Source organism: Typopeltis vanoorti, chromosome 1 (assembly GCF_054136105.1).
Source record: "Typopeltis vanoorti isolate ZY-2024b chromosome 1, IOZ_Tvanoo_1.0, whole genome shotgun sequence".
NCBI lineage: Eukaryota > Metazoa > Arthropoda > Arachnida > Uropygi > Thelyphonidae > Typopeltis > Typopeltis vanoorti.
In genome coordinates, this window is record NC_143549.1 from 42,230,794 (window position 1) to 42,253,440 (window position 22,647).

General features: G+C 35.4%; 1 protein-coding gene across 4 annotated transcripts in view; it reads right to left on the minus strand.

Annotated features, from left to right (window-relative positions):
• Window positions 1-8,044: 8,044 nt before the first annotated feature.
• LOC150109923 (6-phosphofructo-2-kinase/fructose-2,6-bisphosphatase 1-like) overlaps window positions 8,045-22,647 on the minus strand; it is a 463,954-nt gene continuing 449,351 nt past the window's right edge. For all 4 annotated transcript variants that reach the window (XM_090397298.1, XM_090397313.1, XM_090397290.1 and 1 more), the window contains one exon: window positions 8,045-10,699. In XM_090397298.1, the coding sequence (XP_090253424.1) occupies window positions 10,634-10,699 (66 nt within the window). In that variant the 3' untranslated portion in view covers window positions 8,045-10,633. The remainder of the gene's footprint in view (window positions 10,700-22,647) is intronic.

Sequence of the window (22,647 nt, forward strand, 5' to 3'; positions counted from 1 at the left end):
GATCTCTACTAAGACAAGTAGCATTGGATTTTTGTCTGCTCTGGTCATTCTGCTGACCTTGATGAGTGGTAGATCTTGGTAGCAGAGATCGGCGGCTATGTCTTCTGTATGTATGTGCTCTGATACTCCACGGAGAACCACCTTCAGGCTCCTCTCGGAGTCAAGGGTGAAGGTGTGGTATTGCACATCTTTATTGTCTAGCTCTCTTTTGTGAGTCTGCGGTAGTCCATTGTAGTGGCGGGTTGGATTTTGATACCATCGTCTAAATTCTTTGCTGTAGTGTATGCTATCTGTAGACTAGTCATATTGGCCCTTAGTTCTGTCCACCTATTCTTTTCTCTTAAGATAATTGGAGGCAATTTCTCTTTAGTGGAGGCAGGAGGGTCAGAGTTGTGTCCGTCTTCCTCCATACCTTCATCTGTGGGTGGTTCTGTCGTCTGTTTTTTGCGTTTTCTCCGCGGGTGGGTCTCTCCTTGATCCTGGGGGATTTGAGACCACCAAATCCAAAATTTCCTCTGTATTAGCAGTATCCTCGCTTTCCTTATCATCTCTCGTTGTGGAGTACAGGTTCAAGTAACCTGGCCATTCCACTTCAAATTTTTTTAGCAATTTTTTGAGTAGGCTTAGCGCCAGACCTTTGTGTAGTGTTTCTATCAGGGCGTCGGTGTCTATGTCAGTCATAATTACGTCTAGTAGGTTTTGATTCGGGGTTGGTCAATTACTAAAACTGAGAATTAATAGCGAAATCTTACTTTTCGCTGAGTGAATCTCAATCAAAATGCACTCCTTTGTATCGAATGCAACTGGAAAAGTTTTCCACAAGTCAACTTTTTTGCGATTGCTACCGTTAAAATCCAATGATGTATTTTCTTTTCAGAAATCACTCCAATTCCTAAATTGTAATTAAATCAGTCTTACCTCTATATATCAATCAAATTGCATCTCCGAATTCACTGAGTACGTCCATGATGTCGAATCAGAATTCCATTGTCTAAATCAGAATTCGCAAAAGGCAAACCAACACCTAATTTTTTAAACTTTCCGTAGTTCTTTCTTATAGTTCTTATAAGAACTGGGCGATGGACTGAGTCCTTGACTCTTTATCCCGTCATCTGAATGAAGTAAATCTGTGTGGATGGAGTGTTATTGAGCTAAGTAGCTCTAGTCATGGCTGGGTAACGGCAATAGTCGAGCCTCAGTTAAATCTTCATTGGCTACAACATTGCCATTTGTTACCCTGGAAGTCCTAAAAAGGACTCATTCCGTAGTTCTTTCCGTAAACTTTCCGTAATATAATTTCAAATTATATTAAAATTTGAGAGGTGTACTCTTCTCTTAAAAAAAAATAAATAAATGAAAATAATAAAAAAAAACGAAAAAATATCTCTTATTCTTAGAAATATCTCAAGCTGTAACAAACATGCAATGTGTTTTATAATTATATAATTACCTATATTATTTTATCGTATTAATACCATAATTCAGCCACCATCTGCAGAATTTCGCATAAATCAAGATTCCCCCATTTTTGATTTTTATGTTTTATCGCTAGCTTCATACCGTGGTATTTTGTTTTTAATTTCCCATGCCAGTATTCATTTCTTTGCAAGCAGGAAAAATTTTAAATTAAAAGGATATGAAAAGAAACCTAAAAGAAATTACTCATATTTTTACTTTATACTGTGATAAATATTTTCGGAATCAGAAAAACAAATCGTACAGTTATATAAAAAATAAAAATGTATACGATAATTTTAATAAAAAAATATATCACAAATATACAAAAAATATTTCTATAGCAATATATTAAACGATGCACTTAATGAAAAATGTAAAGTTCGCTAAATAACTAAACTTACTTGCATAATTAGGTAAAAACCTAAAAGAAATTACTCATATTTTTACTTTATACTGTGATAAATATTTTCGGAATCAGAAAAACAAATCGTACAATTATATAAAAAATAAAAATGTATACGATAATTTTAATAAAATTATGATTTTAATAAAATATAATTTTAATAAAATACTGAGGGAGCAAGCTCCCTCAGTATCCTTGATATTGTCTCATAATGTAAAACACAGCTCCTAGTAGATGTAATACTGCCTTACATTGAGGAGAAGTCACTACCCAGACCGGTAACCCTAATATACATTATTCCCAAGGTAAAAAAAACTTATTTACATATATATATGGGATACCAAGAATTTTATAAACTTGGTGCAAACTTAACTGTTTTGCTTACTTGGGAGGAGTAAAAAAACCAAGTCTAGAAAATTACTTGGTATCCTTAATTACTCCTCTCAAGTAAGCAAAACAGTTAAGTTTGTGCCTGAACGTAGTTCAAGTCTAAAGGTGGTGCAACACCAGGGCAACTCATTGTAAAGGTGGTTAAGCTCTGATCACTATTCTTAGTATTTCCCATAATGTAAAACACATCTCACTAAGAGATGTATACTGTTATACATTATGGGTGGGGGGGGGGGTTACTACCCAGACCGGTTTCAACCTATTTTGAGGTCTCCTCAGTGAGTAGCTAGACACTGAAATACCAAGGTTTTTAGTAACACAGAGCCTTATCAACTTTACCTATACAAGTTGCTACAAGGTGCTTTAACTTTGAATAAGAAACTGGATGAGATAAAGATGTGAAAAGCTTTTTACCTTGGGGATAATATATATATTAAGGATACCAAGTAATTTTATAAACTTGGTTTTTTTACTCCTTCTCCCAAGTAAGCAAACTTGGGAGAAGGAGTAAAACCTGGTATTGCACTACCTTTTAGACTTGAACTACGTTCAGGTGCAAACTTAACTGTTTTGCTTACTTGGGAGGAGTAAAAAAACCAAGTTTAGAAAATTACTTGGTATCCTTAATATATATTATCCCCAAGGTAAAAAACTTTTCACATACATATATATATATATATATTGTTTCATGTAACAATAATTGAAAAAATATAATTCTTTTCATATTTATATATATATATATATAAATTACCAACACACTACCCTACTGCTGCCTATGTAAATATACTATGGATGCTGAGAGAATTTTATTTTATTCGTAAAAGAGAAAGTTTTATTTGATAGTTTTAGTTGGTTAAGAAACTGACAGTTGATCTCAAGAAACTGAAAATTTTCTGCATTGAGAAGAATTTGTCTTATTCGAATTAAAATTTTGCTAGTTAGTAAGTAAAATAAAATATAAAGCTTTTTTAGTTATGATTTTTTTTTGTATGAAACAAATTTAATTATTATTTCTTTTCAGATCATACAAATTTGAGATATTAAAAATATTTAAATAAATTGCTCTCAAGCAAGCAAAGACGTTCTAGTTAAAATAAATGAAATCCCAATGTCTGATTCAAAGTACAAACCAGTGGTGGACAGTGGAAATTTTAAGTGGGGGTGCTTCATATACATAAAAAAAAAAAAAAAAAAAAAAATTTTCCTAATCAGTAACGAATTTATTAATAAATAAATTTACGTATTAAAAATTGCTTTATTAAAAATATTTCATCCTCACCACGAACAAACACCAATAATAAAAGTTTCGTATCAATAGCAACGACAAGTGCAAACGAATATCGGCGTTAGATCGCAGTGCATTTGTTTCATGTAACAATAATTGAAAAAATATAATTCTTTTCATATTTTCAACAGTGACAGATGCTTCAGTTGCAGGCCCTGTTGAAAAATCTGATATAAAATATGATGACCCTAGTACTTAGCACAGAGTAATCTCAAACAACATGCAACAAGAGATAGTACAAACTATTAGCTTTCAAAAATTCCAAAAGATTTATAAGTAGCCAAGAACGACTTAATCACCTAGCAATTTTGTACATCGAAAATGATTTGGCTAAACGAGTTGATTTTACTGACATTATTGATAAATTTGAGTCAACAAAAACTAGAAAATATACTTTGAAGTAATTGTGAATATTATTATTAGTTTGTATTATGTAGATGCTAGTAGTTTTTTAAATAAATATTACTTTTGTGTTATCATTTAAACTAATTGATCCTAAACTCTGTAGACTGTATAGCAATGCGCTGTCCTTAGCCTGAGCGACAGGTAGGGGCCCGCCAAAAATCCTGGCCTGGGGGCCAGCTTCAGGATGTGAGGGCCATGCTGGAAGGAGTGAGCTCTGCACGGAAATGGAATGGATTACCAAAAATACAAGGTTAAATGAGGTTGAATGAAGCGATAAACTTCATGGCGTCTCACGAGATTCACAGCGATGAATCTTGTTGACTCATCGGAAGTCCTGAATGTCTTATATAAATAATAACGAAAGTCAACCAATCCATTGGATAGCGTTTTATGCAGTTTTGTTAATTTTAACTTAATAATTTGGAAAGCAGTGTATCACTCTTTATATAAAAACGATTGAATTTAAAAATTTAGTTGTAATGTCTCGAAATAATTTAGATAAATTAATACTTAGTGAGATGATTTATAGCAAAATATTAAAAGACATTCTGTCTTAAAGGTATTTACACACCCACCGACTGAATACGTTTTCTACTGAACAGTAAAAATGATCTTTTTTCTCACGCCCTCTAGTAGAGCTTTATTCAACTAAATGAAGCAAAATTTGAAAACGCCATCTTTAGTAAACTGAATTGGAATCCGGGAATTCTCCTTTATGACTCTCCAATTTGAACGGTGCTCTTATTGATTCTATCACTTTTTCAATAAAGTTCTGACAGGGTTTGAGACACTAGCAATATATAAGATCTCCACTTGAAACATTTACCTTTGGGGTAGTTACCATCCAAGTGAACCACAACGCAGGTACTGCCTCTGTACTCCAGGATAGTACACCATAAGAATTGTATACCGATGTTGACAAAATTTTGGTATGAGTATCTCCATATCCATTGTGAAGATGACTTCGCCAGAAAACCAGTTTGAATCTTCACCTGATATACCCTTTCGTATGTTACTGATTTTACCCCATTACCAAAATATCTGGATAAGAATTTCATTACTGTTCTCTATATAGTCTATACAGTATATTCCATTGAAATCTCTCGATTTTTACTGCTTAGCCTGGCTTCCCACCATTACAGGAATTACTGTGCTACCTTCAAATGTAAAATCCTGTAATAGTTTTATTAATTTGTTTCTACATTTTTACCTATAATTGAATATTTCCCTCCATCGTAGGATGAAAGAATAAATCTTACTAGCCCCAACTCTCTTTTAAACCCTTAGTTGAATGTCTCGCTTTCTTCACATCCTGGAATTTCAATTCCTAGAGTTCGCATCCATGAAGTAATTGGTACCATTATCTCGGGGGTAGGGTGGACTAAAACCTCTGTGTTTGATTGTAAGAGGAAAAAAAAAAGCCCTTTCAGTTATAAGACTGAAAATTAAATAATCCCATGATGTAGAAACAATTTTGCACCACCACCAGCAAATGCTATATTTGAGCTACTATAAAATGGCCGCCTTGATACAATCAAAAATAATCCCGTAATACAGGTATTAACTGCACCACCAGCAATCTTAATATTTACTTTCAAATGCTAGTGGGGACAAAACGACCACTAGTACCAGTAGAGTAAAATAAAATAAAATAAATAAATAAATAAAAACCAAAGTACTTATATAGCTGGCCAAGTGGTTAGTGTAACAGCTCTCCAGCCAAAGGGCTACAGGTTTGCATCCTGCCGTGGGCATGGGTGTTTGTGATTGTCTGTGAAAATACTAGTGGTGGTGGTGGTAGATGCTGTTGGTGTAGTTATGGTTCATTGTGGTTGGGGAAGTTGTGGAGTAAGTGCCCCCCCTTGATGATTCTTTAGACTCCCTGGAGATGGCATGTAACACCTCCAGGGAGTCCAGAATAGTTCACCATAACTGGAATTGTAGCCAAAATCCCAGATTATATATATATATATATGTAAATCAGCTAACGCCTTTTTATTCCCGTATATACGGGAGTAGGCGAGGCCATTTAGCCCTATCTAACTTTTGGAGACTGAGTGGGCAGTTCAATCTCCACTGGTACCCAATCAGAGACAGATGGCCCAAAGCTATCACTAATTAAGCAGTACACAGTGAAGAGAGACGGCTCAAATGTGCCGCCATCTCGTGGTCCCTAACCCTAACACAACATATTTAATGTCTGAAATAATGTGGGTTCTACGGTCGATTTTCTTGAGTTTACAGGAGGAAAAACCCGAGTTTCCGGGAGGAAAAACCTGCTTGCCCGTGCCAGAGATCGACTAACTCGGGAACCGGTCGAAAAAAGGCTTAGAAAAATTTCCTCTAGTCGCCGACTAGTCTTCCTTCGTGCGGCCAAGCACGGTGGTATGCAAACGCCACATCCACTGAGCTACACAGGCTCTTATATATATATATATATATATAGATGTTGAAAGTTTTTACACTTGGTTATACTATAAATTAAAGATTCCGAAAAAGTATATACTAATGGCTCACACAAAAAGTTAAGCAAGTTTGAGCGCAGTTAGTAGTTTAGGAAGAGGTTAAATCGTTCGATGCTGTTGGCACACTCTCCCTCGATGAGTCTTTGGACTCCCTGGAGGTGTCACATAATAATAATAATATTCTTGGTTTAATCCTTTATTCAAGCGAAAGCAAAGCGAAGATGCTTCACATGTTTACATGTGAAGCATCTTCACGACTGGATTACTTGCATATAGAGGCTAATAACTTCACTAAATTTGCTTTAGTATCCCATAATGCAAAACACACACTATTTCCAATGTGTATAATACTATGCATATGGGATATATATGACTTCTGCATTACATCAACCTTGGTATCTTCTGAGAAGTGGCGGCCGGTGAAAATTTTAAGTGCTGCATGTACAAAAAAAAAACAAAAAAAAACCTTTTTTTTTCTAATCAGTAACGAATTTATTAATAAATAAATTAACATATTAAAAAAATATTTCATCCTCACCACGAACACGCACCAATAATAAATGTTTCATATCTCACAGAAATAACGTGCGTAAGCATATAATACACTGCCCAAATGGCAGTGTATCGTATGAAGTAACGTGCAAGCACAAACGAATATCGGCGTTAGATCGCAATTACCGTTACACGAAACAAATGAAAAAATATAATCCTTTTCATATGTTCAACAGTGACACTCGTCATAATTCAGCCTTGTATCTATAATAAATAAATAATTATATGTTGTTTTAACAAAATAAAATAACATTTACAAAAAATAGGTCACCACGCACACACACCAATAATAAACGTTTCATATCTCACAAATAATGCGTATATGCATACTAAAGATACACTGCCATTTGAGCAGTGTGGGAATGACGTAACATGCAATGACAAGCGCAAACGAATATCGGCGTTAGATCGCAGTGCATTTGTTTCATAATCTAAAGTGTTAATAGAACAATTCCGATTAGTAACTATTCCATCAATGTCGAAACATAAGCTGTAACCTTTAACATGTTGTATTGCATTTATATAATGTTGTAAGCATTGTTATTATTTATAAACACAAACAAAATTTAATTTTTTTCATTTTTTCCTTGGGGGTGCTGCAGTGTCGCATTGCTTATGTACAGGCCGCCACTGCTTCTAAGGGTCTGTCTCCATTGATGGAACCTCAATAAAGGTTTAGGCAGTGGACCTTCTTGTAATGTACAGCATTATACACATCTGAAAGGATGTGTGTGCTTTGCATTATGGAATACTAAGGCAATTGATGTAAAGTCGTTGGTCTCTCTATATATAGAAGCAGTCCAGTTGCGAAGATACTTCACTGCCAACTCTGTTTTGCTTACACTTGAATAAAGGATTAAACCAAGAATATAATTTTTTTGAATCTTTCATTTATAGTATAAATAACCAAATAAAAAATATTTGAATATTTCATCCATAATATGTAAAAGTGGTTAAAAAGATTTTAAAAATTTAGAAATTTAAAAAACACAAATAGAGGAGAAGAGAGAACCACAAAGTGGTTTTGGATATATACTCTGCAAATGTGCATTCTTGATTAGTTAATAAAATAACAGTGCAACAGAATTGAAATCACTTTATTTTATTTATTTTTCATGAAAATATAAATAATAAGCAAATACAAATCTTAAGAGAATTACATATATATGAAATTTATACTGCATATAAGAAACACAGTGCTTATTAAGAACACTTTAAGTACATTTTGTCAAACAGCTAGAAAAGTCATTTAACACTAGACAGTTTTTGCCCAATTACAATTGACAAGTGGAATAAAAAATAGTTGCTTTTTAAAGTATTTTTTTCAAAGGAATAATTCCAATTTTAATACTTGTCTTTTAGTATTCTTCCAACTTTTGCACTATGACTAAAATTAACCTGGTCATATTTAATCAGTAAACAGCTATGTTAGGTGAAGTCACATAATAAATAATGGAGAATTTAAGGATAATTTTATGATTAAGTGATTAAGGATAATTTTGAGATATTGAACCAGTTTTGTTACTCGTGATTATTATTATTTTGAAGTGAAAGTAAGAAATCAAGTATGCAAAATCAAGAGTGAGAGGTGAAAATTCATTAATATTGTATATGACTGAACTAAGATGTCTTCTTATGATGTAATTAAAAATTTTTAAAAAATTGCCTTAGTATCCCATAATATCCCATATTAAGTATTTGATGACACAGAAATGTGCATGGTCACTGAGCTCTCAGTGACAGACTTTTTCTTTTTTCTTCCACTATTCTAGTAGGAAAAAGATTAGCTAATTGCTGAAGTTAACTTCTTTTTTATTATATTTTTAGAGAAACAACCAGAATAAATGAATGAAATTAGTAACATCAGAATTCCTTTCAAAAGCTTTTAATTATTATAAAATAAAATATTGAGTATTATAATACCAAAGGAAGAAAATTATTATTATTATTATTCAGGCCTCCATGGAGTCAAAAGACTCATTATGGGAGATCCTTCCTAAGAAACACAAAGTCTATCAAGATTCATCGAGGGGAGGTCCCACCTGAGAAACACAAAGTCTATCATACCACTCTTTAAACTCATTGACCGTTCTTGCTCTCACCGCTCCATCAGGCAATGCATTCCATGGTTCAACAACCCTCCATGCAAAGAAACCACTCCTCACCCTCTTGCAAACAGTTTCCTTTTACAACTTCCAGGGATGGTCTCTTTTCATTACTCCTTCCCGCTGTTTAACCAAGCGAAAGAACTCCCCTGTGTCAACCTTGTAACCACTTCTCAACAGTTTAAAAATTGTTTAAACATTTTAAAAAGGGAAATAATTATCAACGACACTATTTTCCTTTTCTTTTCTAATCTAATCTGGTTCTAATCTAATTTTCCCCTGAGAATAATATATAAACTTCCCACCTTGGAATGAGTACTGTGTAAAAATTTATGATTTTATGGATAGTGACAATTTTAACAACCACAAAATTTCCTCAGTCCGTGTATTTGTTGATAAACATTATCAACTAGCTCTTCAAATTCTTTTTGTATACGGAGAATTTTACTATTGATAAAAAAAAAAGTCTTGTTATCCTGACAAGGATAATAACTAAAATTAAATATATCGCAAATGATATGAAATAACAAAAATACTCCTCAAAATCATTAAAGGAACTGATCCAAAAATATTTAGCAAGAATTAAAAAGGCTTGCATGTTATACAGAAAGAGACTAGAAAGGCGTGCGTTCAACTGACTGTACAATCTTCAGATTATGAAGAAAAAATAAATAATAACACACCTCAAAATAGTTTACATTGGCATTCAACTATAGTAAATGAAATCTACATCTCCCTGAGAATTTAAGTTTGATATGAACAATTAATGAAAAGCAAAATTTATAGATGCACAAATCCATCTGAGCAAAGCCATAAGTTCTTAATGCAATATAAAATGAAGAATTACTTGAAAGATCACATGTTTGTAGTGTAGCAAAATACTGTATAATGCAATTTTCAATTGTTTCACAATTTTTTCTTTCATCATTGATTTCAAAATATTTCATAAAAATAACAGCATACTTAATTTTATTTGCAAATATATATAGCAACTTAGATTTACTAAGTTATGCATTTATTTAAGGAATGCACTTACTCTTTTTATTAAATTTAGAACTGAAATTTTGTGCAATTGAAAATACTGACAGAAACTAAAAATAAAAGAAAGGACTACATGCAAATAAGACAAGAAATGTAGAAATAATGTATGGCAGAAAAAGAGGAATGAAAAATATGGAATGTAATTAAATGATTACATATCCAGAATTTATATTTTGGAACAATTATACAAATAAAAATCCTTTAATTTTATGGCTTCTGTACTAATCAAAATAAAATTGGCACAACAAAATAAACTGTTCTGTCAGATATGTGAAATGAAATGGTATATTATTATTATGTGACACCTCTAAGGAGTTCAAAGACTCATCGAGGGGTATGGTATGGTATGGTATGGTCTTAAGTAACTAACAAAGTGAAATGTTAACAAGTTGCAAAATTACAGAAAACAACGAATAAAATAAGATACGATTATTAAATAACAAGACATTAATTTAAGATGAGTTACCAAAAATACGACACTGTTGAGTTTTAAAATTTGTAATCAGCATTGAGAGCTTTTCAGACTTTACTAATGATAATAAATGTCCGATGTGCTCGGATAACCCTTAAACCTGTCATCTAGATGTCCTGGGATCTGGAGGAAGAGACAAAAACATCAAAGTGGCAATTTATTATCTCCCCCCCCTTTATTTTAGATTATTTGCATAAGATTTTAATTTTGTTTCTTTAATTTCCATATCTATAGAAACATTTTTTTGATTTTAAATAAATTTATATGCTCAAATGATCATTTGAAGTGATTTTCATTTACCAAACAGGAAGCAAAGTTCTGCTATCTGACTAGTTAATCTGGTATTATCTGCTGTAGCAGGTTTGGTAAATCACATAACTATGTTGCATACAATTTATTATTATTATTATTATGTGACACCTCCAGGGAGTCCAAAGACTCATCGAGGGAGAGTGTGCCAACAGCATCGAATTATTGATTCCCCTTTCAACTACTAATCGCTCGCAAATTTACTTAACTTTTTACGAGCCATTAGTAGCAGAGGCTCTACCAATCGACCAACCTTATATCTGCCAAAGGAATGCATTCTGGCTTTACAGTATTTTGAACTGTGCTCAGAAAACACACTACTAGTTTGTGTTTTCTGAGCACATAATGTATTCTGGCATTATGTTTTGAACTGTACTCAGAAAATTGTGTTTCGATATTGCAATACTATTTTGTCTTATAGTGTTTCATTTTCTATGATGACTGGTTTTAATGACTGGACATAAAATTAATTTATAAAATTTGAGCAGGATCTCAATACTATCAGAATTGAACTATTTATTCTTTAAGAGGACTATTAACTGTATTAATCTGCCTACAATTTGATCTTACGTGGCTCTTTTCTTGTCATCGTAACATTAACAGTGGAAGGAAGGCAAAATTGCATCTCTTCATAAAGGAGGTGACAGAATTCAAGCATCAAATGATAGGTGAATCTGTGTGTGTCAGGTGTTGTGGTTGAAGTGTTGGAGAGGCTGGTGAGAATTTGGATCCAGAATTGGGTTGACAACAGTAGTGTTATCTTTGATGGACAGCATGGATTTCCTAAAGGGAAGTCATGTTTTAGTAATCTACTTATTTATTATAATAAGGTGACAGCAGCAGCATTGGATGTGAGAGATGGATACACAGTAGTATACCTACACTTTTCAAAAGCTTTTGATTGATTAACGTGTGATAAGCTAATAGTCAACCTAGAGCGAATAGGGTTAGATATTAGAACTAGTGCACTGGCTTAGAGATTGGCTATCTGATAGGTATCAGCAAGTCATGTATGAGGGAGCAATATCCCAGAAGAGAAACAGTAGTTGGGGGTCTGTTTTAGGGCCATTGCTGTTTAACCTGTACATTAATGTTATTGTGGAAGATTTGAATGATCACATTCAGTGGTTTGTAGATAATACAAAGTGACATGAGGAGTAGAGTAGATTTTGTGGCCTTGAAGACTCAAATAGACTGAGTGAATGGGAATGGGAGTGGGGATGCCAGTACAATATTGCAAAATGTAAGATTTCAAAATTTGGAAAACAAAGATCAGATGTACAATTTGCTCTTAGTGAGGATATATTGTTGGAGGTGAAGGAAATAGATCTTGGGGTGATGGTGGATAAAAATTTGGAGGACACATTGCCAAAATTGTGAGGACAACAACAAATTTTAGTAATGATGCAAAGGACATTATTATGTCTCCGTGTCGTGTCTCTTTTTCTTTTACTCTTATCTATGCCTTATTTATCTCTCATGCATATCAGTTATTTTATTGCTGACAAATTTATATTTTTTTTGAATGATTGCGCCAGCTGGCAACTAAATAATGATATACTCAAATAAATAACATTAATTTATTAGGGATCACGTGATGTGCAGTCGTGGTCCCCCCCTTTTCTTTCTTACAAGAATTGCTTCCCCCTTCACTCACACAGGTCCGAAAAGTTTTATAAGTGGTAATTAAGTTTCAGTACAACAGAACTCATGAAATTTGGTATAAAAGAATACATTTATTAAAACGCAAACACGGATACACTTTAAGTAATAATTTCAATGCTAAGTTACCTTCTTTGAGTTAAATTGAGAGTCTGCACTCCCCGCCTCCCTTTATGTTAAGATATCCAAAATTTCAATCTCTATGTTTAAGTAATACAAATCCTATATCTCTGTCATATTATTAAGCTCAGACTCAACTTATCCATACAGAGTTATACTCAATGCTCACTTTCCAAGCACAATTAGATATAAACTTTATACATGGTATATCAAACTCATTCTAATTTATATTGTAACATGGAAAACAAATTCTAGTTCTGCAAAATCTCTATCCCCCACATTTTTAGTGGTAATCAGGCTAATATCTAACACTACAGCAACTAGTTTCTTCCAGACAAACAGTTCAAAGGTTAGGTTCCCTTATTGGCACAAGCTTGGAATGGCACTAGCTTACTTGACACAGACAATTAGTCCAAATAGTCATTTAAGGCACTATGGGTAAGTTAATGTGTGGAGCTCCTCAAATCCTTGTCTCCTATTCCTCTTTACGTTTACAATTCTATAATATGTATGAAAAGGTTGTACATTACCATCTTGTCTTTTTTTCATGGAGTTTCTGTGACTTCGCCCACACTTTCACTTCCGATATGGCAAGACTTCCGTATTTCCTAGCCACATGTCTCTATGGCCTCTGCAACTTACTTATACTTTTTTGAAGGTTGCCCTTCGCTGACTTTACATTGCCGTGGTTCACCAATGGCTATTTACTGAAATTCTGACTTCATTCCTTAGGCTTTATTCGACTCAGTACAACAGCAACCAGGAGATTGTTGCTGGGCACTGGCAACAAGCTTCCTCAGCTATCCAGGATTTGGACGGGAATGCAGGAACAGAAAACAAGCGAGCGTTTCAGTCTCGCGCGGCGCCTTATATTTGCCTTCCGAGTGCCCTCTCTCGTTGATTACGTCATATTCTTTGCTACGGCCGATTGGTCACCCTAACTCTGAACTATTCTAACATGGTTCTAAAACACAGATCTCTTAAGCACATTAAATAACAACAAGTTTGGTCCTGTAACACAGTTTTCCTTTGCTTACTTTACAGAAATAATATTAATTTTAAACACAGAATTCCTTAGCTTACTCAGTGTTAATAATCTCAGTCAAGTTGATATACCTTTGAGTGAATATATATAAAATACTCCCTTAGCCCTGTCCTTGGAAGTATAAGCATGTCCTTATCCTTAGGTCTTCATTGTCTCTGTGTGGGGTTGGAAACAAAATGGCTTACGAATAGTGAGTCAGCCCTTTTTCTAACACAACAACATGGACTTGTAGAAGTATAGAGATTCTGGTTCCATTGTATGAGGCACTGATTAGGTCATATATGGACTACTGTGCACAAATTTGGTCACTGGTTTTCAGTAGGATGAAGAGATGTTGGAGAATGATCCAGAGGCAACTGACTAAAATAGTTTCTGATCTCTGGAATGTTGAAAATGAAGAAAGGTTGAGACAATGCAATTTGCAGAGTCTAGTGATAGGAGGAAGAGGGGTAATATTATTATTATTTCGGGAAACTCCAAAGAGTCGACAGAATCATCGAGGGAGGCCCTAACAATCTTGTCAAGAACAACTATTCGACATTCACACAGTATCTATCATACCTCGCCTTGAACTCATTCATGGTCATAGCACCCACAACAGACTCTGGCAGCTCATTCCACTCATTTACCGCTCTCCAAGTAAAAAACCTAGCTCTAACACCCTTGTTAATCACATTCTTGCCCAGGTTCCATGTATGGCCCCTAGTCCTCCCACCACCAGACCTATTCTCAAAAATATCTTCTGGATTAATCTTATAGAAACCCTTCAGTAATTTGAATGACTCAATCATATCACCCCTTTTCCTCCTATCAACCAATTTTTGCAACCCCCAAATCTTCAATCTGTTCTCATAAGGTTCATTCCACAGACCTTCCACCATCTTGGTCACTCATCTCTGGATCCTCTCCACCTCCTCCCCATCAAGAAGAAACCCTGGCACCCATATTTGGGCACAGTAGCCCAGATGGGGTCTTATCAGGGCTCGGTATAGAGTAACAATAACTTGTTTATCTCTGCTTGTTAAAGTATTTTTCAGTAATCAAGTGATTTGATGAGCTGATTTAGCCATTTTTGCAATGTGCCCCCTAAACTTCAACTCCCTATCCAACAACACTCCCAAATCCCTGGCCTCATCAATCTCCTGGAGTACTGTTCCACTAATGTGATATACTGCTGCTAATCATTTCACTCCAAAATGCATAATCTTACACTTTGCCACATTAAATTGACATCCATTTTCCCTAGCCCAGTCCTCCAAACTATCCAAATCATCCTGCAAAATTTTGACATCCTGAGCACTCACAATTGCTCTACCTAACTTTGCATCATCAGCAAACAAGTGAACATTTCCTCTCAGATCCTTTCCTATATCGTTAATGAACAAATTGAAGAGTAGTGGTCCAAGAACAGAACACTGTGGCACACCACTAGTCACAGGCCATCTTTTGGACTCCACTCCTGAATAAACCACTCTCTGGTATCTCTCCATCAACCACCCTCCTATCCATCCCCATTTGCTCCAGTTTACTGATTAGATTAGAGTTCCATGTGGTATCCTGTCAAAGGCATTAGCAAGGTCCAGTAGAATCACTGTAAACCCATTACCCTTATCCAGTTCAGCCGTCACTGTGTTATAAAACATGACCAAGTTACTGAGGCATGATCTACCCTTCACAAAACCATGTTGTCCCCCATACAGTATCTCATTTTCATCTATCCAATCCTGTATTTTTCTCTTGACTAGTTTCTCCAAGACCTTGACAACGATTCCTGATATGATAATCGGTCGGTAATTTACAACAGTATTCTTGGAACCTCCTTTATGCAGTGGAACTATTTTCTCCTCTTTCCACCCTCTCGGGACTAACTCAGACCCGAGACTCAGATTAAACAAAATGGTTAAGTGTACTGACAATTCTTCATGTACGACACGAGCTGGTATACCATCCAATCCCACAGATGTATTGACATTGAGGTTTTGCAATAGACTACTCACCTTCATCTCATTCACCACAATTCCCGTATAATCTATTGATTCATTCATTTCTGCAATGTCACCACCTGGATGATATACTCTTGCAAAGTGCTCGCTCAGTAATTCAACTATATCAACTGATTCGGTTACCTCCCTACCATTGGCATTCTTTAAAATCATTCTGCCATATACATTTTTTCTTTTACTTGCAATATATCGAAAAAACTGTTTAGGATTCTCTTTAGCCTGCAGCCAATGTTTTTTCGTAATCTTTTTTGCTTTTCTTACCACACTCGTTACCCTTCTGGACTGGGCTTTATACCGTTCATGTGCCTGCCGGTCACCTTTCTCCTTAAATTCCCTCCATAGTTGTTTCTTTTTTTTGCAGCTCAAGCTTAATGGTGTTATTCATCCATTTAACTCCTACTTGATTTATTATTCGGACACTCTAGGTATACAGTCAGCCATTGCTTCATGCAAACACTTTTTAACTGCCTCCCATGCACTGTCAACTTCTAGCCCTTGCAGTTGTACATGCCATGGCACTGTACCAATCAATCACCTAAGCTTGTCATACTTACCATCCCGATAATTCCACATGTATCCTGTCTTAATTGTAAATTCCACACCTTTAGCCACCTCCTAAGTCAAGATCCAATGATCACTCTCTCACCAATTGGTGGCAACATGGTCATATTAGTTACAGCCAAATTCTCAGATGCAATTACCAGGTCAAGCACTCTTTCATTACATGCTGTCGCAGATAGTTATCCCATAATAACCGCATAAAATCAAATTCCTTCTTCCCATGTGTCCTCTCCTCCTTCCAATCAATGTTACCATAGTTGAAATCTCCCAAAATAATTACCCTCCTTCCACTCATTTCTTCTATTTGCTTATGCATACTATCTCCACCATCTATTCCATCACCTGGTCTATAGCAACACTCAACTGTATATTTTGTTCCGCTAGTTTCAATCTCACACCAAATAGCCTCAAATGTGCTCTTTTCTCTATCCTGCAGTTCCTCTATCATCAATAACACACCTCCCCCCATTTTATTCTTCCTGTCTCTCCTGAACACACCATACCCCTCACATTCGATCCCACTAGCTGTGTCATCTTCTGTCAACCATGTTTCACTAATGCCAATAACCTGAGGTCTGGAAGTGCCAACCAAGGCCAAAAATTCTTCACTCTTGTTCCTAATACTTCTGGCATTTGTATACATGAATTGTAGAAGCCGATTTGTCCCATCCCTATTTTGATGCCTTATACTAACTATCCCATTCTGATTCGTGGTCTTTCCTCGCTTGGGCATATTACACACATTCACACACGCAACTGTCTCCCTAAAATCTGCATAGCTACTCCCCCCCCCTTAATAACTCTAGTTTCCCTGGTTCTGTACATTCACTTCCACTACTACATTCGACAACACCTTTTCAAGTCTCCATACACCAAATCCATTCAAATGTAAACCATCCATTTTATATAACTCCTTTCGCCCATCAAACTCATTCCACACATCCACAAATTCCACACCACTCATCAAACATAATTCATGCATAAAGTCATTGGCAATTATGGCCCTCCTTCTATACTCTTCACTGTCATACCGTGGCAACAGACTCACCATCCCAACTCTCTCACTCTTTTCTTTTGCTACCTCAAGCAATTCCTTCACATCCTCACTCATAGCCTTTTTGTTTCCTTTCAAATCATTTGTACCCGCTACCACTATCAATTTTTTCACCCGCTATTTTTGCATTCTAATTGACTTGCTTACATTCTTTACGTTCGCACCGGGTTGGTACAATTTTGTTAAACTCTCAATTAACACACCTCTTACTAAGGAATCCCCATACAACACATGCTCTTTCATTTTGTTTACACTCACTTTCATACCCTTATTTTTTCTATCATACTTGTGCCGATTATTAGTCGGTACGCTTGTTAAAGATTTTTGCCAACGCTCCAGCTGCTGATTTGCTCTATGTATCGCTCCGCGTAATAGTGCTATTTCACTCATTGCATCAGTGTCATCATTTTTATTCTCGGATGATTCATTCAATAGTTTTGTATGTTTAACTTCATTCTCTCTTTCAACGCCACTCTCACAGCTATCAGGTACTACCTCGCAAATATCATCATCATACCTCGAATATTATAGAGACATACTAGTGGGTAACTAGTTGTTATAGGATTAATTATGAAGAGGGTTTTCATAAAATGATAGGAAATTGGCTGAGAACAAGAGGCCATTCCTGGAAGCTGTATAAGGATTGTACGAGCAGGGGAGTGAGAAGAATGTTTTTTTTGCATGGAGAGTTGTGAATGATTGGAATGTGTTACCTGAGAGTGTAGCATCTGCAGAGAATCTGAATGTGTTTAAGGCATGGGTATGACAACAGGAATCCCCTAAATGAGTCTGTGATTCCATGAGGTCTTAGGGTAATAAGAATAATAATGAAAAACTTTTGCTAGTTCTGAATGTGTTTAGGTGACTCTACTCTCTTAGATTTACTATGCTATACATTATTGATTGTGTGTAAGATTTCATACCCCATCATTTATTCCATACAGTCTTGAACCAAACTTAGACATATTTCTGAATATGTCTAAGAGGGTAATGATAATAATGTCAAATCCCTTTGTGATTTTTCAGTTTTCATGTAATTCTGCTACTGAAGACAATATTCATTCCCTAATTCTCCTCAGAAAATTAAAAAAAAAACGATAATTTGGCGAAGATTTAGATGGAGATATTCAGTTGTTTGCAGATGATGCAAAGTTGGGACGAACCATAAAGAATAGTGAAGATGTTGTGGCCTTGCAAGAAGACTTGAATAAATTGAGTGATTGGGCAAGCAAATGGGGATGTGAGTTCAATGTTGCAAAATGTAAGGTTTTAAAATTTGGAAAACAAAGATGGGATGCAGAATTTATGCTTGGTGAGAATATACTGTTGGAGATAGAGGAAACAAGAGATCTGGGGGTGATAGTGGATAAGAATCTAAAATTTAGGGGACACATCGCCAACATTGTGAAGACAACACAAAGACTTCTGGGAATGATGCGGAGGACACTGACGTGTAGAAGTAGGGAGATTCTTGTTCCATTGTATAAGGCTTTGATTAGGCCACGCATGGACTATTGTGCCCAGATTTGGTCACCGGGTTTTCAGAAGGATGAAGAGATGTTGGAAAGGGTCCAAAGGAGACTGACTAAGGTAGTTTCTGACCTCTGGAATGTTGAGTATGAGGAAAGATTGAGAAGATGTAAGTTGCAGAGTCTGGTGGAGAGAAGGAAGAGGGGAGATATGATAGAGACCTACAAGTTGGTAAGGGGTTGTTATAAGATCAATGGTGGAGAAGTTCTACAGAGAATAGTGGGAGATCAGGGGAGAACCAGAGGTCGTCCCTGGAAACTGTATAAAGAGGGTGTGAGTAGGGGAGTGAGAGGCAGGTTTTTCTGTGCAGGGTTGTGAATGATTGGAATGCCTTGCCTGAGAGTGTGGTGTCTGCAAGGAGTTTGAGTGTGTTTAAGACATTTATGATGAGATGTGTGTGTGTGATAAAAGGACCTCCCAGATGAGTCTTTGATTCCATGAGGTCTTGGGAAATAATAATAATAATAATAATAATAATAATAATAAAAATACTTTATGTTGCTGTTATTCTTTACTGAGGTAAAAAGCTATCTAAGGTTGATTTCCAGTGATATGTCATGTTTTTATGAAAAAGAGAAAAATGGTGATGATGATGAAGATATTCTCAGTGCAGGATTAATTAAAGAAGGGCTTCAAATGACTAGTAAAAGTGCAAAGTGATTTTCTTACACATGATCCAATTACCGAACGACCTGAACAGTTTAAATGTGAACTGAAGTCTTGTATGGTGCAATATGAAGAATTATACAAAGATCTAGTCAAAACTGGATTTCAACGATTAATTACAAAGTTCGTGGTAAAAAAAAAAAAAAAAATCAGAATCTTTAGAATTATTGGAAATTAGTGATAATTTAGTTCCTTTTACTGAAGAAAATGTTTCGCCATTGCAGGATGGCCAAAGTGTTTCAAGCGATTTAATTCCAGTCTCACACAAAAGAATGCAGCTACTGTCAGAAAGTGACAGTGAATAAAATTTAACTAATAACCATATGCACAGGTGTATTTGGACCTTTTCGAATTTCTGTTTTATTATATACAGTATATATATATATATATATGTGTGTGTGTGTGTGTGTGTGTGTGTGTGTGTGTGTGTGTGTGTGTGTGTGTGTGTGTGTTTTTGAAAATAACTTATTACTCATATCAAGTTTTCACATCTGAAACCATTCTTTTATTTTTTTATATGCACTGTATTCTTTTTTTACGCGGTTTTCGTTTACATGAATTTTTTCTGGAACCAATCTACCGTGTAAATGGAGAATTGGGTGTAGTTTAGTTACAGAATGGTGTTGTTCACTTCAAGTAGGGAACAAAAGCAGTTGTAATCTGATTTCTTGAGACTATTTTCAGCACTATCTACGATTTGGTCAAGATTGCTGAAATATCTTTAAATCCCATCCTTAGAGCTGCAATTTCATTTTGAAGAAAAGAAAAAGAAGTCTTAGAGAATGAAAATGTGGTCATGTTGTTCTTACCCAAAAATTGTTATCCAGTGTTTGTGTAAATCAATGTGCACCTAAACACACAGACACACCTCAAAACTCTTTCAATGAAACAAACAGGCTATTACATATACCAATTTTCCTGGCTGTTTTCAGCAAATATCTTCCCTTTTTTTTTCTTTTTTTTTTGTGAATAGAGCATCCCCCCCCCACACACACATATATGGAAGGCTGTAATCTATCTAGAGACAAACATAGAAATAAATTTGTTTTTAAGTGAATCACTTTAGGCATTCAATAAAAAGAATGATTCCCATTACATCGGCAAACAAGATGCTAACATCTAAAGAGCAAAGATATCTATGCTAAAGAGAATGAAATATGGATCTATAGTCTGCTGATTGGATAGTAAAGATATTTTCCACTCAACTAACCATGTAAGCTAATGCGAGACATGTGCAGTCAAAGGTAATCATCATGCTCCTGAGTGATGGATGGACCTATATTTGGCGAGTGATGTGTTTTGTCTTACCTCTGGGTAAGGAGATGGACTGTTCCTGATGATGATGACTTTCTGCAACATTTCAAATTTCTCTGAAGCAGTTACACTAAGTATAAAATAAAACTCATTACTCATTTATGTTATGTATTATTATTATTACCCAAGATCTCCATGGAGTCCAAGACTCATCAAGGGAGGCTATACATCACCCAAACCAGCTGCCATATCTTCTGTTAACACGTTCGCTGCCACGCTACTTTGGCATGGTCTATTCCCCTACGCCGAGCAGTTTTACTTCTTCAAGATCAGTACGATAATCTCGTTACCGGAGGTAAACGTCCTATGAGTATACTCGTAGTTGGCTTGTACAGAGCATATACAGTCTATGAGAATACACAGTGTTGATGCTAGCCCCACAAGCCAAGGATTTTCACTTCTTCAAGGTCACTACAATAATCTCGTTCCCGGCGGTAAGCGTCCTACGAGTATACTCGTAGCTGGCTTGTGATGCAGGTTTAGCCACTACGAGTATACTCGTAGTTGGCAGCGAACGTGTTAAACTCATTCACACTAGATACACTCATCCAATGATATCCTATAACAGCCATTCAGAAGTTTATAGACCTGTATCATATCAGTTTTCCTTCTCCTGTTAACCAGTCTGTAGTCCACACGCATCTACTCTCATAATCTACATTCCATAATCCTGATATGTGAGATTATATTACAAGACGGCAAAGGTTGGTCGATTGGTAGAGCCTCTGCTACTAATGGCTCAGTTAAGTAAGTTTGAGCGCGGTTAGTAGTTGGAAGGGGTCAATCGTTCGATGCTGTTGGCACACTCTCCCTCGATGAGTCTTTGGACTCCCTGGAGGTGTCAAATAATAATAATAATAATAATAATAAGATTATATTACAAATATATTCTTTGTAGGTAGTTACAAAAAATAATCTTCGTAACTCTTCATTCACCTTTCCACAGCTTCTCTATACTTTTGGAACCAAGAAGACCGAATTTGCACAGAGTAATCCAGGTGCAATCTTATCAACATATTGTAAATAGGCAAAATGACTTTCTAATTCTTACATGTCAAGGCTCATTTCAGCATCATAATTATCTTCTGAGTGGTATTCGAAATTTTTGCTATGTGACCTTTGAGTTTCAAATTCCTACTATAACTCCAAGATCCCTAGCCTCATCAGTTTCTTGTAGCATAACCCTATAATATACCATGCTATTGAAAATCTCGCATGCCTACATGCCTAACTTTACACTTACTAACATTGAAATCACAGCTATTATCATTTGCCCAAATTTCCAGCTATACAAATTATTCTATAAAATAGTACTGGATACCAGTAGCATCCCTGATTTTCCTACCTATCTTTGCATCATTAGCAAAAAATCAAACATTTCCTGTTAGATCTGTCCTAATCTATACATTAATGTAATTAATGGATGGACCGAGCAACAATAGCCCAAGGACTGATTCCTGGGGCTCAAGATACCATTTTTTGATACCTATGAATTAACTGTCAACTTATCCAAGTCCAGAGTTTATATTACAACCCGGCTGTAATCAATTTGGTATGAAAATCAACAGTAACAAGAAAAAAACAATGAAAATATTCAGAAACATTGAAAATATCAACTACATTGTGAAGGGAGAACCTACAGAACAAATAAAACATTTCAGCTACTTAGGCACAATTTTTAGTGAAGATGGTAAATTATATATGAATATAGACAACAGAATCAACAAAGCCAGTAAAAGTTTTTCCATTTCGGCATTAAGATTGTCCCATTTATAGATAACTGAACGGTAAGAAGCTAACTGAATAA